The following is a 16942-nucleotide window of genomic DNA, read 5'->3' as shown; positions in this document are numbered from 1 at the left end:
TTCGTCATCGGTATCAGTTGTAGAAAAGTTACGCTTCCGTCCTCGCTTTTTCGTCTCGGCTGCGAATTCCCATGAGTTGATGATCGACAAATTAGTTAGACCGTATCGATTGAGAACATCTGGATAAACGATCCAACAGTTTTCTCCGATTTCGGCACAATTCTTCCATGAAGCGTTTTCTCTATTCAGTTAATGCAGAGAAGACGATGGACACCAAAAGGTCACCCGTTTAAAAAAAATATCAGCTTGGATCATCATTTGTTGTTGTTATTTATGTTTTGTTTGTTTACCAGTTGGCTGCCAACCTTTTTATCCCCCGCGTTAGCTCCCTACCATCGGTCTCATATATTTCATCCGTGTAATAGAAATTTAGGTGTATGCAACGGTTACAGAAAAAAAGATACATCCCATATATCAACATATAAATTTTGCAGGGGAAAAAACATGCTCTAAACATTAAATTACTCGAAAGGAACGACACAAATAACTCAAAAGTAAAACATTTGATCCCATCCAATGAGTCGTCAATATTCTCTGATAATTTGGACAGTGCCTCTTTGCACTCATTTTCTTTAAGAAATTGGTTAATGGAGTTGTTTTAGTATCACTCTTGGGTTTCTTGGTTGCAGATGTTGGGAGACTTATCAACGAGATGCGTTTTCTTCCCTTTAGGAGTTGAGAAAATTGGTTGCTTAGCTGGCACATTTGAATCTTTCCCCGATTCTGAAAGCTCGTTCTCCTGCGATGAAGAAACTCTGTTTGCTGGTAAACTAGCTGGCTGATCAAATTCCTTAATGGGCGACACGCGCGGGATCTTTGCTAGTGGGGTGTCCTCCTCAGAATCGTCGGTCTTACGTCCTCGCTTTTTCGTATCGGTAGCGAATTCCCAAGCATTGATGACAGATAATTCAGCGAGATTGTAATGCTCAAGAACACTTGGTTGCACGAGCCAACAAATTTTTCCACTCATTGCTCCGGCTTCTGTACATCTGCTATATGACGCAATTTCAGAAATTTTGGCCAATATTTGTGCCTTGGATGGACCTAAATTCATCCCAAATATATATAAAATAGTGAAAGCACGAAGATTTAATTTGTATAATTGTTACCATTCTGGTTTTGACCGGCTCTATTGCGTTCCAAATGCAACTGAAACTCTTGAACAATCGTGGATCTTCCGAATAAGCTTCCATGAAGTACGCGAATAAGGTCAGGTATATCCTTTTCATTGACTAAGCGTTTAGTCGATTTCTTGTTGATGTTGTCATCCGACTCCTCACCCTCACTTTTCAGTTCTATCGGCAGTGTTGAAGACAATACAATCGGTGCGTAGCGCTCAAGAACTTTAAGATGCTGCGGATTAGGGTTAAAGTCATCCGACCAGCAACAACCGATCAAGCTGGGTTTGATATAACACGTCTTCTTCTTCAACTCTCTCTCAAATTGCTCTTCCTTTAACTTGAGTTTCTCTTTGGCTGCAGACGTGGATAGCGCTCTCTCGTCTTCATCCTTCTCTCCTTCGTCGTCGCTCAAGTATCCATGGGGTACAAGGAATTCATTGTCTACCTAAAATATATAAAAGCTTGTAAAGTGCCAGTGAAAGACTTTTAAAAATTCACGTTTCAACAAAACGAACCTCATAATCATCGGCTGGCTCTTTTTCTTCGCCTTCACCTTCTGAATCGGTCAAAGATTCGCCCGGTTCAACTTCCTCCTCCCATTCATCATCAGAATCGACATCGTAATCGAATATGATCTATAGAATGTTGGCGTACATTACTTGCTTCATTTATTTTGCCCTTTGAATTGTATATACCTCTTTGCCGAAAGGACGTCTTGGACCCACTGAATAACTCGATTTTCTCCAGGTTCCCCAATAGGCAGGACGACGATTTTCCCAAAACTGGACTAACTTGGGTCGCATTCTATGAGGGACTGGATGGACGATCGTTACAATGGTTTCGTTGTTGATGGGGGCTTTCGCTTCGTCCTCGTCTATATTCAACGATACTTAATACGTTTCCGACATGAAGATAAAATTCACTTACCAATCACTCCAACATCATTATCCTTAATTGGCCAAGTAGCACCATAACTTCTTCCTTTGTTTTCTCTATACTGGCGAAGATTTAAATCAACTGAAGGTTCCGAATCTGACTTTTTCAGAATCTGTTCCAAGTATTTCTTTCTAGAAGTATCAAATTCCGTTCGAAAAACAGGGGCATGTTTCACGTATTTTTGAGCAAAATTTTCTTTTTTCCGCCGTTCCTCATCTTCTTTTATCTTTTTGGCATTTTCCTTTTCTACTTCTTTTCGTTTCTTCTCCTCTTCTTTTCTCTTCCTTTCAGCTTCTTTAATTTCTTCGTTTTGTCTCTTTTCTTCTTCTTTACGTTTCTTTTCTTCTTCTTTTCTCTTCCTTTCAGTTTCTTTAATTTCTTCCTTTTTACTCTTTTCTTCTTCTTTCTTTTTCCTTTCTGCTTCTTTTTCTTCCTCCTTCTTCTTTTTTTCTTCTTCTCTCTTCTTCTTCTCAGTTTCTCTTTCTTCTTCTTTCTTTTTCTTTTCCTCTTTCTTTTCTTTGCGTAAGCGTTCTCTTTCTGCTTTCTTCTCTGCAATTTGTCTTTCTTTCTCCTAAACCAAATAACAATACAAAAATTTATGTACACATATTCCAATGAATGTAATTTAGTTTTGTTATTACTTTCTTTTCTTCTTGGGATAAGGCAGGCCTTTTCTTTCCTTTCACTTCTTTCCTTGGAGTGGATGTTTTATCTGGCCGAGTCTTTCCTGAATCATCCATTGAAGCATCTGATTCGTCAGATGAAGAATAATCCACAAGTAAATAACATTTTGGACTCTTAGCCATGTTAATTCCTATATTAAAAATGAGTCTATAAACATTAAGAAATTTTCAAATAGTATCAAGTTATGATATTCACCAGTTCCAGTAACTTCAGCAGCTTTACTCATGTCAGCGGAAGGTTTATACCTATCTGGCAGAGTCTTTCCTAACTCATCATTCGAAACACAACTCACATCAAGCTCGCTTTCCTGATCAGCTCCAGCCATTGAAGCATTCGGAATACTAACTGCAAAATAGTCATCAGCTACCAGTGGAAAGGTTTTAAAACTCCTACCATAACTGATTTCTGTATCCAAAAAGAGTGTATGAATATTTAGAAATTTTTAAGAGTACCAACAAATGATGATTTTTACCAGTTGAAGCCTGATCTGGCAGAGTCTTTCCTAAGACATGATAGTTGTTTTCAACCTTATCCATTTTCTAGCAGTTGAAGTTGTTGCTTTTGTTTAATTTTTATCAGTGTCACTCACTTTAATTGCTAAGTATTTGTCTTGTCATTTGCTAAATAATGAAATCACATTCACATCACATGTAGTTGCTTCAAAGTTCAAAGACGATGACTTTTTTAACGGATCTTTAGACCGGTCTCAACTGCCTCTCAAACCCCCCCCAGCAAACTCTAACCCTTCTCCTCACTACCGCTCCATCTAACGCTCTAGGTTTTAACTAATCAAACTTTTATTATTTCCCCATTAAACTTTTATCAATTAACAGGTCAAATCTTTTCGATTTTTTCAAATGTACGTAGTTTGTTTTTGTAATTTCGGACGTTATTTAAATGAATTCAAAGCCGGAGCTAGAAAGAATATATTTGTTAGTAAATTGAAATATTTGTTTTTCAATTTCAACTGATTATATTTGCAATCAAAACTTGTTGCAGAAACTACCAAGAATTTAAAGACTACCAGCACTTAAGTAGTCGATCTCAACGCAATACTTTTTGTTAACAAAAACACATTAATAAAAAACTAAAAAACGGGAAATGCAAAAATTGACTCGTTCGTGAACGATTTTCAGGCACTAACCAGAACTTGGAAACAAATTCAAAAGATTTGACGGCAACCAAGACCAAGCTTGACACGATCAGCAAGAAAGCCAAGAATTAACGAAGTATAATTTGTCAACCGACTGTACAAAGCTAGATGGTAAATTATACTAATTTGGACAATAAAAAAGGTATCGATGTTAACTAATCAGGCGGTTGACTGGAACAACAAAGGACGTGGCCGACACCAAGACGAAAATTGTTATCCATCCATACAAAACACTTTCCGCATTCAACTTCTCGGTCATCCATTCGCTCATATTTAGGGAGGACTTGGCCCATGTTACCGCCATCGATGTTGCGGAACAGCGTTACGTGCTCCTGGGCAACTTTGAGGGCACCGCTCAGGGATTGGAAAAGATTTTCGTTTACCACCTAGCACGAAAATAAAGGCCATTTTTAGAGTGATTCGTAATAACAGAAATAAATTGCTAGCAGTTTGAATAGGCTCTCAGATACTATCTAGCGGGAAGATTATCAAAGTTGTTCAACATTCCATAAAGGTGTAATCATTGAGACTTTTAAATACGATTTTCGTTGAGCATAAAATGTTAACCTGTAGCAATATTAGCCTATCAGGCACTTGTCGTAGGTGATGGTACGGACATAGTCAAGTTCGGCTTTCCGAACGACAATGTCAAGTTTAACGAATGATTGTCCACGTACGACTGCTGCGCCACCGTTGTCTTTACCGTTCAATTCGACGGGATTGCAGTAGAATTCTTCTTGTTCGAAAAACATACAACGAAGGAAAACAAGTCATTAGTACATGTTCCGCAAAATTAAAATATTAAAGAGCTCACCTTCACTCTTTGACGTTCCACTGTTTGAAACGAAGTTAATACGAAACTTCGGGGCTGCCGTGTTGGGTGTCGGAGATGCTCACTCGACTGATTTCTACTTTGCCGCTTCTGTGTAGTATTCAACCGCTTTGGTGGTGTAATAAGCTGGAGCCTCGGTGTCGTAGGTTGAGGCAGCATACGTAGCCTGTAGTACTCCGGTTTACTAGTGGTGTAGTACTTTGGAGCCTCGGTGTAGTAGGCTGGGGCAGCATACGTAATTGTGTAGTCTCAGGTGCTTTGGTGGTGTAGTACTTAGGAGCCTCAGTGGTGTAGTCCTCTAGCGCTTTTGTTGTTACGTAACGCGAGTTACGTTTTGATTGCTTTTTGAAAGAAAACACAGCAAACCTTTCAATCCTAGTTCAACGTGATTCAAAAATTCGAAAACATCCAATCGATCAAGACACGAATCCAGAAGGGTGTACATGCATTCGAAAGCGGCCTTACCACGGTCTAGACCATCGTCAACCGTGTGCTTGAAGGGACCCATTTCAACTTCGGGGACTAACTCTTTCTGCGAATTAATTTTTTTTGATTAATTAAGGATAATTCGATCGTCAAAAAAGACTCCCAACATTGAATACTTACTCTAACTTTAGTTTCATTATAAAGCTGAGGCAAAACGGAATCGAGCAAGTCTCTGACCAACGAAGGCTTGTTGTGTGCTGCCGAATTGAACGCAATGAATACCACTCGTCGCACATTCAAGTCGTCATCCTATTACAGATTCAATTTAACGTTCCGTTTATGTTAATCACGATGAAACCTTATTATTTACCTGTAAGGTTTGAAGAAAATCGCCCATGCATTGCTTCAGCAGAGGATCAATGGTTTGAACTTGATCGGAAATTCTGAATTTGGCTGCTGTGACGATCGTACTTCTCATCAACGCAGAAGGGCAGTTCAGAGCAGCTCGAAGACGTGGAAGCAATCCCTCAGGATCTGTCAGCGTAAGCTTTCCCAAACACTCGGCTACAACATTGCGTGTTCCTTCTTCATTACACTCGCAGTGACGGAAGAGAAGATCCCAAATTCGTGGGACAAATGGGCGTAATTGTGCAATGGCCTCAATTCCAAGTGATAGCGAAGTAATCACTTCCTTTAACGAGTGGAGCAGCAAATACTGGCGCCGCGATTGATTTTCAATCTGAGTAAGAATAAAGGGCAAGAAACCTGGAATATTTCCAACTGTTACAGATCCGAGGGCGTGCGAAGCTGCAGATTTCACCTATAGAAAACGGATATAGATTGATTCAGATAGTTGAGAAAGTAATAGACGTACTTCTTCATTTGGTGGGCCGAAAGAATCGCTGATTGCTTGTCCTAACCCTGGAACCTGGTTAAGATCAATTCGTTTGCCGATCTCTCCAATACAAAGGAGCGCAAAAATGTGTTGCCAATCAGAATGAGGTCTCTGAGCCTCCTGGAGGAAATTCTGCACCAATGTAAAAGCTTCAGAAACTGGTTGAGTTACAACCAATGAAGCAACAGCCTGAGCGACAGAATGATGAGCAGTATTGTGAAGACCAGGTTTCGACGCCAAATTCATCATAAACATCAACAGATCGCGGTAGCCAAGACAAGATCCTGGGTGGTAAATATTTGTGCCATCAAAGGATTTCAGTTTAAACTAATGAAAAAAGCATCACTAACCAGGTGCATTAAACTCGACCAATGCCTGTAGAAAATCGAGAAGGGAGCCCAAAGCCACACCTTGTAACAGAGGTGAACACAAGAGATTAAAAACTTCAGACAAAATGCCTCAAAATATCCGTCGATGGCTCCGTGGATGAAGAATGAGTAGCTGTAGGAATTCTCTCATCTGTAGCAAAAAAATTTGAAAAGCATTAGCCTGAAGGATTCTCAAGTTTATAGAGACGGAACTAAATGATGTGTTTACCTAGTTATTGTTTCACAATGTAATGTAATACACTATTCATCTCAATAATTACCAAATTTTGGGTTTCTTTTGAAGATTGTGTTGGTAAGATATGATTCCTAGTTCTTCATTCCAATTTTAGTGTATTTTGGTCTAGCTGTAATGTTGATCTCTTTTAAGACTCGAAATAGAGTCCTTCTTGAGATTCCAAGCAAATGGCAAATTTCCTTAGTAGGAATTCTCTCATCGGTAGCAAAAAATTTGAAAAGCATTAGCCTGAAGGATTCTCCAGTTTATAGAGACGGAACTAAATGAAATGTTTACCTAGATATTGTTTCACTTTGTCCACGTCCACATCTAATTTCCTTTTCCTTTGGACTTCAGAAACAGACCGCTCATTTAGAATTATGCTAGTGCGAAAATGAAATTAGGATGTGAATTTATTCAATATATTATTATGATGTAAATTACCAATTGGACACATGGTTTTCCAATAGGGACAATTCCACTGAACATCCACATGTTAGACAGTCCTCAAAAATTATGTCTCGAACCATAATGAGATGGGGTTATTAGGACAATAAAATGACAAACTCTATGGAATAATCGAGCATACTTTTGGTTGAAGAAGCTGTGAAATGTCAAGCAATTGAGTATGAAGTATTTGGACTTTTTGACAGCCGTGACTACGCCCTCACAGACTTCGAGTGTGGCTAAACAGCACTAATTCCGCACACTCTTTAATCTTTATGTAGAGGGCGCAACGGTCTATAGGGAGGGGAGCAAGAGACGCCGATCTCTTGGTCTGTATGGGCGTTTGCAGTAGCAGTCGCTAGATGGCAGCACAGGAGGGGCAGGATAGCTCGCGGACTCGATAGTTTTTAAATTTAGTTTTTAGTTTAACATTTATCTTTTAACAATAGCCAATGGTTTTTACATTTAATTTTTACTTTAACATTTAGCTTTTTCTTTTTAAATTAACTTTTAAAAATAGACTTTTGATTTTCCATTTAGTTTTATCTTTTAAAATTACATTTACAAATTTAACAAAAATTTAACAAAAGTTTTTACTTTTAGTTTTTACTTTACAAAATATGTTTGAAAATTTTTTTAATTTATGATGTCCGAAAAATGGCACTAAAGTATTGCCATAGGTATGGGAGTTGAATAAGGCGTCGCTTAGTGTTCCAGGAGGGGAGGGGCACCATGAGACCTGAGTTCGACTCCCGCGGTCAGCAAAAATTACCGCTATCGGCTCATGAAATACTTACAAACAAACAATATGACTGTTTATGAATGTATATGGGAAACGAGAGTGCCGGGTCGGGGTTTGAGTGAGCAAGTTTGCATGGAACTTGTATACAAATCCTAGTGTCGCAAGAAATCCAAGACATATCATGTCTACTGGTAACATGGTTAAATACATGGTTAATCATAATTCCTGAAGGACACTGTATGGTGAGTTCGGAAATGAATTCGATTCGAGTCAAATCAAATTCGCAAATAATCCATAACATTCATAAATATTTCCCTTAATTTTATTTAACATGTCATATCGTTTAACATGTCCAATTACTTTCATATAAATCGCTTCTGACTGGATTAAATTGAAAACAAGAGTGAGGTGGGTTACTTGATTCTTTTTGGAAATTAAATCATTCATCTAGTTTATCATCTTACTGGTTTAATTTTACTGGAAGAATGGTATTTTAATTAAACACCTTTTTGCGAAAAACCAGCTAATATTTCCGAATATTTCAACAGCAACCATCAATAGTGATCAAAATAACCACTTAGACACAAAACAAAAAGTTATAAAAACTAGTTATTAGTCCGCTAGTTTGAACCGCTAGTTTGAACCTGGAAAATCCATTCTTAAAATCCTACTCAATTCACCGGATTCCTTATCGAAGAAGAAATTGACTTGTCTCTGTAATTACTTCATAGTGTATATAGCCAGAAATTAAATGAAATATAACAACAATTCGTGATAAGGAATGATTAGTAGGATCACATAATTGTTTTAAATAATTTAACACACCATTTATGTTAACAGTATTCCGTAGAGAAACAGAATGTTCCTTAATAGGGTCATATTGTTTCACGGCGAATCAATGGAGCCGGATGTCGACGTGGAGCTGCGGAGCTGCCTGTAATGCAACAGTTGTTTAGCATACCAAATCAGTGGTGATGTCGATTATTTTCCATTGGATTAATTTTTGAGATTATGATATGGGTACCTAAACGGTTGTTAGAGCCGCTTCTGTTGTCGACGACGTAGTAGTCGAGCGTTTGTGATGTCCATGATGTCCTTGGTTTGGGCCATAGTGATGGCCATGGTGATGGCCATTCTCGCCTTTGGCCGATTCGTGTTTGTGACGCATAGCGGCAAACCATTTTTCTTCAACATCAGCAATTGGATTTTGTTCGCTGCCCTGTAAAAATGTTAATACAATGAAATTATAATCAATAAATGTAAAGTAATATTAGATATACCTGGATCATTAGCTGGACACAAACCAGCACGAGAAGGAATGCTACGGACTTGTTCATCTCTCTAACTAGTAACGCAGTTATTGTTTCGATTCTGATATGAAGCTACAGGCTAAAATGTCTCTCCCTTATAAAGCCCAATTTTACTGACGTCAATCGAATTGCATCTGTTAGTCGCATATGGAATGACAGTCCAAAAACTAACTGAGAGAATGTCGGAGCAATAGAATCCAACGTGACTAATAAAATGTCGAGCACACGAGAGAAAAAAAAATAATGAAAACAGTGAATCAGCACAGATGTCTATAAATTTCCCAACGAATGCAATTGCTCGGTATGCCGTAAAGCAGGTGCGGGTGAGTTATAGCACGGTATGGTAATAGTTCCACACTTACTACTTTGTCCAGCAAATTCCGTTTCAAACAAACGGCAGCACTGAATATGAAGTTCAACCTGCTATTTAATCGTAATATGATAACCTGCTATATTTCCATGTGTGTTCTTCAAGTGAAAGAATGCATGATGCCTTAACAGTTTCTTAATTACTATTATATCTGTCTGATGATGACGGATACACACCCGGTAGGATTCCTATATGTATAATGAAATGCTTTCATACTCAACAGGTAGCAGTTGCTATGGTTGCTATGACTGTTAGATCGAACTGGCTATTTACACACCCTCGTTGGAAACATTTCAATTTTGATTAGTAGACTTCCAAGTTATATTTTTATACGTACCAAACATACACCAAAATGTTTATAAATAAGCGGTTGAAACGATAGACTAGCAATAGCACTGGCAGAACTTCCGGCTCACTGGATGTAGAGACGATTGGTCTGAATATAGTCGATTACCGAATCGCTCGTCAGGTATCGAACACTCTCGCCACGGCTTAGAGCTCTTCGAATCTTGGTTGAGCTGATTTCATTCGTTATCCACTCTGGAACTATGCTGATATTTCTCTGTGCAATATTATTTGGATTTAAGACACGAGTTAGGTCAATAAAAAAAAATCTGATTAAGTAAATATACCTGCAGGCGAGTTAGCAAATCGGATTCATAAATAAACTGCTGCGGATTGGACCCAGAACGTGAAATGACCACCAATCCATAATTGCTCACAATGTCTTCAATCTATAAATGAAAACCGAACAAATTAATCTTGGTAATTTTGAATGAATAATTTATAAAATGCAACATCAACCAACATCTTCATCTTTCCAGAGTCCAGGGACAGCAAAAGACTCAATTAGATCTGCACCACACAAAAGTTTTAAGTTGATGTTCAACGGGAATTCCTTGTCCAACATTTTGGCCTGAATCTTTTTGGCCCAGTCAAATTCACTGTTAATATCATTAAGAGCTTTCTGAAATGAAACAAAAACCATTATAGCAAACTATAAATAATGGTACTCTTCTTTAATTCACCTTGTAAAATTTGAGGCTTTCTGCCGTTCTGGTCCATCCTTCTTGCTGGGTTTCCCATTCAGAAATGTTAACCCAGTTAGATGTCTCAACTGCCAACTTGAGCATAGAGCATCTGTGTTCAGCCGTTACCAAACCCTAAAAAATATAAAAGATCAACTAACTCATCAGGCACCAGAATGTTTTATTGGATATTTAGAAACTAATCTACCTTCTTTCCATACTGATCGTGGACAGGTGAAATGATGCCTCCAAGTACTTCATGATCATTTTTCTGCAGGAAATCCTTGGCAAGCTCTTATTTCAATATTGAAGTCATGGATTGTTGTGAAAATAGTTCAGAAATGAATGGGTCAAGTTACCAAAAATCCGCAGATGCATGTTTGTCGGCGGGTTGAAAGATCCCACAGCTATCAAAACAGTTCGGGTCGGTTTAAAACACTTATTCATTTCAAGATGTTTCGGGATTTATAACTAACAAGATGAATTTAAAAAGAAAATTGCACTTTTTACTATTTCGGACCTTCGGTGACACACACTGACAAGTGCAGACGAATCAACAAATCAAACAGTGACACCTAACGGTCAAAAGTACAAACACAAAATAAAAACTCGTCAATAAACTTTGATTTTTTGAAGATTGAAGCTAATAAAACTAACGAGGCCTTCCTTAATCCGCCAGAATCCGTAAATAAATTTTAAAGGTAGAAGAGGCCTTATATCTTAACGACTTTAGAAAAGACAAACGCTGTTTGAAATTTGAATCAGCCCAAGCCCAACAAGATTCAAGAGGACTCGTCGTCCCGCGCAAAATCTAGCATTGCATCACTGAAATGAAATCCGAGTTTCACCTTAATACTCCAATGATTGTTTTTTTCGTGAAACGTTTATTTTTCTCTCACGATTTTTGGCAAGTTTTGGCACTGTTAAATAAATCTCTATAGTTAAATAATTGACACTGTCCAACCACATTAAATAGCATTCAATCAACGGAATTACTCATAAATATCCTGCGAAATAATAAAAATATAGGAATAATACATCTTTTTATACGAGAGATCTTTTTTGTAGCAGAAAAATCTTGTGAATCTTCTCTAAGTGATCCACAAAATTAAGCAGTTAATAAAATTAGCAAGGAAATGTAATTAGAGGGAAGACTTTGAAGCCAAAGCTGTTTCGAAGTAGCTGAATACATCGACGTAATATTCTAGGGCGTTGACGTATTCTTTTATGATGCGGAAATTACGTTCGTCCCGTTGGGATGCGCTTGTGATTGAACGCAATTCATTTGGCATAATGGATCGGGTCGGATTGGGCGCCGGAGACATTTTCTTATCAGCCAAATATCCATCCAACTGACACAACGTCTATAAAACAGTTCATTAGAAAATGTTAACACAGAGAAGTGAATTTCATTTGAAAAACTTACAGTTTTCATGCGGAATTTTGCGGATGTGAAATAATCTTTGTAAGAGGAATCGGTTTTCTCATATTCCATTTGTTCCCAACCAATGGCGATCCGTTGGAAAATGTTGGATGATTGAGTCAGCATGGAAGGAAACTATAAAAGGGAAATGAATGATCAATTCACCATAACTTTCAAATGGTAAATATTTGTTTATTCATACTTGCAGTTGAGAATAATGGGATTCATTCAAGTGCTGACCGGGCTTTTTTGGAATGACGGTGTTAACTTGAAGCCAATCATAGCGGTAAGCTTCATCACTTTTCACTTTATCGGCAAAAGACATTAAAAACTTGTCCAGACACTAAATGAAAATGTGAATATTCAATGCATAAGCCAACACCGAAATTAATTTTTGGAAATTACAAATTGTTCTAGCCACAGCTCTTCAAGGTAATGGAGGTCCATCTCCAGGTAAGATTTGTAATCTCCTGCTAAAACAGAGTCAGGAAATGGTGGAGTATTTCCTTCCACTGTGTATCCGCATGGCTGGATCCAGAATTCCGGACCTTCAGGGCCAATTCGAGTGGACCGACTCAAGTCACCAGTGACAGGTGAGGACATGACTCTCTTGCTTAAGCAGATCAAAACTAAAATTAAAAATGAGGAAATTAAATTGAGAATTTATGTATTATTATAAATTTGAAGTGAGATCACATTTTCTCTTCACGATATTTCACCGTTGGATTTTCACTAATTTTCAAAAATGATTTTGGATTGTTTTGTAAATATAAAACAGACAATGAAATAGATATTTGACTGATAATCGGAAGTTACATTGACCAGTTTTGATGAAACCAGTTTTTCGGAACATCGTTCTAAAACAACGTGTTTAGTATAAACGAAATGGACAAATTTACTGCGATCGCGTGAGTCAAAAAGATAAAGCCGTTGCCATAGACACAAGAGATTAGATAAGAAATTTGGCGCCAAAATTCAAAAATGTTTTTAAAAAAATTGATTGATTTCATCACACCCCTCCGCATCCTCATTAAGAACTTGTGCAACACATTTTGAAAAACTAACCAGCAATTAGGCAAAGGATCCAACGAATTTGGGTGACTCGTTTGGACGTCATCTTGCTTAAGTGCTGATTGAATAAGAATTGTTTTTGAGCTGGAAAACAATTGTGTTGATGGAGAGAATGAAGCAATAATCGAATTTTGCTCTTGGAATAACTTGTTCTTCATCCAAAGAATCAAAGTAAAGTGTGATTTTTGTGATGGATACTCCGGTTTTTATATATGTTATCTTATCTGTCTGCCAATTCCACGCCTAAGAAACAAATGTCAAACAAATCAATCAATTAATTATTTACACAGATTGTTCAATCATGCCAAAATATGTAATCATATGCGCCAACATAAATCGCATTTTTTCTGTTGCACCATCAATGCAATTTCCGGTACATATTTACGTCACGCACGTGCGCCTGACACATTATCGCAATCAATATTATAATCACCGGTGAAATTGGGATAACTTAATACATGACAATTTAATGTATTCAGGTATATACTGTATTTCTATAACGTTTTATGATTGGTTGCATCTTGCATGGTCACGTGCCTGTCAATCATCAGTTCATACGTAACTCATTACGTCATACGTCCGTGACGTAAAAACTGTTTCGCGACTGGATGAATAATTAATTGGGTCAGGACTGGGTCAAGATTTAGAAAATTTATTGGTACTGTGAGGAATTCCCAAATTTTCTGATTCATTCGACAAGTTTTTACCTTCATCTCAGACACCTTTAATTACTTTTCGCTGAATTTTGTTAACTGTGATTTTCAAGGTGACAAAATTCAAAGAATGAAAAGAGGAAATCAAGTAAAAATGCCGACATTTTTTAACCATTCATAAAAAGGTTCAATTCATAAAAAGGTGTAAAAATGCCAAAATCTCTGCTGCCTTGACGTAGTAAATCACCGACCGGGCAAGTCTGGGCCAGATAAAATCTATGTGGATGAAACCGATTAATTGAAAAGTGATTTGGTTAAAAAAATTCCCCTTATTGCATCATCAATTGTTATGTGAAACAGTGAAAGACGGATGAGAAAATTTACTTTAAGCAAAAACAGAAAATTACATTTTTGAACTAATCAAATTTTCCAGCCACTGATTAAGGTAAAGGAGGTCCATCTACAGGTAAAATTTATAATCTCCTGGTCAAAACAGAAAATCACCGGGAATTTAAAAATAATTAAACACAATTGCTTGTCGTGAAATATTTTATTCTTCTCTCTTTGATTTTTGGCAATAGTTTGGCACTGTTAAATAGATTTTCATTTGTGGTTACCATTAGCAACATTAAGTCAAGTCAGCATTAAAAGTCCCTGCGATAAATACTTTGGCAAACGATTCAAAATATATAGGACATAACATTAAATATTAATTATATGGAATTATAATCATCAAGACTGGGACGTAATCTAGCACCTTAAACGTTTCTTTTTAACAAGATCATTTTGTAAGAGACATATTTTTTGAATAGAGATCTTTTTTCCTATAAACTATCACAAAAGCCAGAAGGAAATAAATTATAGGAAATAATTAGAGGGAAGACTTCTGAGCCGAAGCTGTTTCAAAGTAGCTAAACGCATCGACGTAATATTCTAGGGCGTTGACATATTCTTTTATGATGCGGAAATTACGTTGGTCGCGTTGGGATGCGCTCGTGATTGAACGCAATTCATTTGGCATAATGGACCGGGTCGGATTGGGCGCCGGAGACATTTTCTTATCAGCCAAATATCCATCCAACTGACACAACGTCTATAAAACAGTTCATTAGAAAATGTTAAACACAGAGAATTGAATTTTTTGAAAAAACTTACAGTTTTCATGCGGAATTTTGCGGATGTGAAATAATCTTTGTAAGAGGAATCGGTTTTCTCATATTCCATTTGTTCCCAACCAATGGCGATCCGTTGGAAAATGTTGGATGATTGGGTCAACATGGCAGAAAACTAGAAATCAAATGACCGAATAAATAAAAATGAATGATTAATTCACCATAACCTTCAACTGGTAAATATTTGATTATGCATACCTGCTGTTGAGAATAATGGGATGCAGTCAAGTGCTGACCGGGCTTTTTTGGAATGACGGTGTTAACTTGAAGCCAATCATAGCGGTAAGCTTCATCGCTTTTCACTTGATCGGCAAAAGACATTAGGAATTTGTCCTGACACTAAATGAAAATGTGAATATTTAATTTCTAATGAGGCAACACTGAAATTAATTTTTCTGTAATTACGAAATTCCCCAGCCACTGTTCGAGATAAAGGAGGTCCATCTGCAGGTAAGATTTGTAATCTCCTGCTAAAACAGAGTCAGGATACGGTGGAGTATTTCCTTCCACAGTGTATCCGCATGGCTGGATCCAGAATTCCGGACCTTCAGGGCCAATTCGAGTGGACCGACTCAAGTCACCAGTGACAGGTGAAGCCATGACTCTCTTGCTTAAGCAGAACAAAACTAAAATGGAAATGACGAAATAAAATTGAGAATTAATTTTTTTAAATGTGAAATGAGGTCAAACTAGTCGTCGTGAAATTTCACCGTTGGATATTCACTAATTTTCAAAAATGATTTTGAATTGTTGTAAAAAATAAAACAGGCAATGAATTCTAATGAGACAAAATAAGAAGCTAAATTTTACTAGATTTAGATGAGTTAAACTCTTGTCTGGACACCGATCTTTTAAACAACGTGTTCAATAGTGAAAGAACCGGAAAAACCTTCAGTGATTTATCTCACCGACAAGATAAAAGCCGATGCCTTTAGGTGCAAGAGATTAGATTCGAAAGGAATGTGGCGCCAAATTCAAAACGAAATTTTTGTAAAAAATACATCACTATTTCACCCCACCTCAGCGCTCTCATTAATTCTATAACTTGTGTGCAACATTTTAAAAATGATTATTTCGAGAAACTGACCATAAATGAGGTGAAAGATCCATCGAACTCTAGTGACTGGTTCGGGCGTCATTCTGCTCTTGAAAGTGATGATTAAATAAGAATTCGTTGTGATTAAGAAAATAATTTGGTCGTTAAGAAATTAAACGATCGCACCTTTGGTATAGCTGACAAGTTTTAGACAGTTTCTGTTCATAACGGACTGTTCTTACCTTTTATTTATACCTTTTTTACCAATTAGGCAATCAAGGCTCGCTATCAGCGCTGAATCAGAAAAACCCCTCCTCCCCCTCTCGTGCTAGTATGGACACGAATATTATTCATGCATTGATTTTTGATCGGAATAAATCCCTTCGCACCTGTAATACGTCAAAATCATTTTTCAACAAGTCTATCTAAGTTGATTGTCGTTGCCACGTGCCCAGTCCGGCCAAATCAAATATTGAATGTTGCGCCATCAAAGTATTATTTCTGTAATAACCTTAATTACGTAATAATAACCGGTAGTAATAACACGCACTTACCTGGCAGAGGATATTGCAATGTTCAGCGGACAAGTCGAATTAACAATATTTTTATCACAAGTGAAAAATTTAGGTATTTATGATTGGATTATGTATGCGGTCACGTTTCGGGCAACTGGCTTAACACATTTGGTGACGAACATTTCAAAATGTTTCGGGACTAGGGAAATATGAATGAACAGGTTAAAGAATTTGGAGAAATTAATTAATTCTGTGGGGAATTCCCACCCCAAAAATGTTTTCTGATTCATTCATCTCTGACGCCTTTGATGACTTTTCGCTGAAATTTTAAATTAACCGTGATTTGTCAAGGCGACAACAATTCGAGGAATGAAAAGGGGTAAACCTAAGCCAAAAATACCGAGCAATTTCTTTTAAAAAACAATTAAACAAGGTGTATTTATAATCAATGCCAAAATCTCTGACTAAAAACAAATATCGCCGGCCGACCGGACAAGTCTAAACCTGGTCAAATCTCTGTTGACG

The 16942-nt window shown here is 37.3% G+C and overlaps 5 protein-coding genes across 8 annotated transcripts; all 5 read right to left on the bottom strand.

Annotated features, from left to right (window-relative positions):
- Nucleotides 1-344: 344 nt before the first annotated feature.
- LOC124197191 (chromatin assembly factor 1 subunit A-B-like) lies at nt 345-3349 on the bottom strand. Its single transcript, XM_046592499.1, has 8 exons — nt 3214-3349; nt 2937-3146; nt 2699-2871; nt 2049-2628; nt 1817-1995; nt 1637-1756; nt 1110-1566; nt 345-1044 (listed from the first exon to the last, which is right to left on the bottom strand). Exons 1-8 carry the CDS (start codon nt 3275-3277, stop codon nt 605-607), a joined length of 2223 nt encoding a protein of 740 aa, XP_046448455.1. The 5' UTR covers nt 3278-3349; the 3' UTR covers nt 345-604.
- A 300-nt stretch (nt 3350-3649) lies between these two features.
- LOC124197194 (cullin-associated NEDD8-dissociated protein 1-like) lies at nt 3650-7358 on the bottom strand. Of its 3 annotated transcripts, XM_046592505.1 has the most exons (12): nt 7240-7357; nt 7095-7170; nt 6948-7033; nt 6645-6863; nt 6398-6566; nt 6027-6331; nt 5523-5972; nt 5333-5461; nt 5093-5258; nt 4709-5030; nt 4462-4627; nt 3650-4280 (listed from the first exon to the last, which is right to left on the bottom strand). In XM_046592505.1, the coding sequence occupies exons 6-10, from the start codon at nt 6300-6302 to the stop codon at nt 4828-4830; spliced, it is 1224 nt and encodes a 407-aa protein (XP_046448461.1). In that variant the 5' UTR covers nt 6303-6331; nt 6398-6566; nt 6645-6863; nt 6948-7033; nt 7095-7170; nt 7240-7357; the 3' UTR covers nt 3650-4280; nt 4462-4627; nt 4709-4827. The 3 variants fall into 3 exon arrangements, with proteins under 3 accessions (XP_046448461.1, XP_046448462.1, XP_046448460.1); XM_046592506.1 differs by having other exon boundaries at nt 4709-5101; nt 5192-5258; nt 7095-7355; XM_046592504.1 differs by lacking the exon at nt 6645-6863 and having other exon boundaries at nt 7095-7358.
- A 1196-nt stretch (nt 7359-8554) lies between these two features.
- Nucleotides 8555-11114, bottom strand: LOC124197197 (nicotinamide/nicotinic acid mononucleotide adenylyltransferase 1-like). Its single transcript, XM_046592510.1, has 8 exons — nt 10907-11114; nt 10756-10841; nt 10548-10682; nt 10328-10486; nt 10152-10253; nt 9120-10081; nt 8864-9058; nt 8555-8773 (listed from the first exon to the last, which is right to left on the bottom strand). The coding sequence occupies exons 1-6, from the start codon at nt 10992-10994 to the stop codon at nt 9932-9934; spliced, it is 720 nt and encodes a 239-aa protein (XP_046448466.1). The 5' UTR covers nt 10995-11114; the 3' UTR covers nt 8555-8773; nt 8864-9058; nt 9120-9931.
- Nucleotides 11115-11612: 498 nt separating this feature from the next.
- Nucleotides 11613-12861, bottom strand: LOC124197186. 2 transcript variants are annotated; one of them, XM_046592492.1, is made up of 5 exons: nt 12667-12861; nt 12376-12599; nt 12173-12313; nt 11974-12105; nt 11613-11911 (listed from the first exon to the last, which is right to left on the bottom strand). In XM_046592492.1, the coding sequence occupies exons 2-5, from the start codon at nt 12571-12573 to the stop codon at nt 11690-11692; spliced, it is 693 nt and encodes a 230-aa protein (XP_046448448.1). In that variant the 5' UTR covers nt 12574-12599; nt 12667-12861; the 3' UTR covers nt 11613-11689. The 2 variants fall into 2 exon arrangements, with proteins under 2 accessions (XP_046448448.1, XP_046448449.1); XM_046592493.1 differs by having other exon boundaries at nt 12376-12861.
- Nucleotides 12862-14229: 1368 nt separating this feature from the next.
- LOC124197185 lies at nt 14230-16096 on the bottom strand. Its single transcript, XM_046592491.1, has 5 exons — nt 15954-16096; nt 15272-15492; nt 15065-15205; nt 14850-14981; nt 14230-14787 (listed from the first exon to the last, which is right to left on the bottom strand). The coding sequence occupies exons 1-5, from the start codon at nt 16003-16005 to the stop codon at nt 14566-14568; spliced, it is 768 nt and encodes a 255-aa protein (XP_046448447.1). The 5' UTR covers nt 16006-16096; the 3' UTR covers nt 14230-14565.
- Nucleotides 16097-16942: the final 846 nt, after the last annotated feature.

Source organism: Daphnia pulex, chromosome 7, assembly GCF_021134715.1.
Source record: "Daphnia pulex isolate KAP4 chromosome 7, ASM2113471v1".
In the NCBI taxonomy this organism is placed as follows: domain Eukaryota; kingdom Metazoa; phylum Arthropoda; class Branchiopoda; order Diplostraca; family Daphniidae; genus Daphnia; species Daphnia pulex.
Note: the sequence above shows the minus strand (reverse complement) of the source record. Positions and strands in the feature narration are given on the sequence as shown.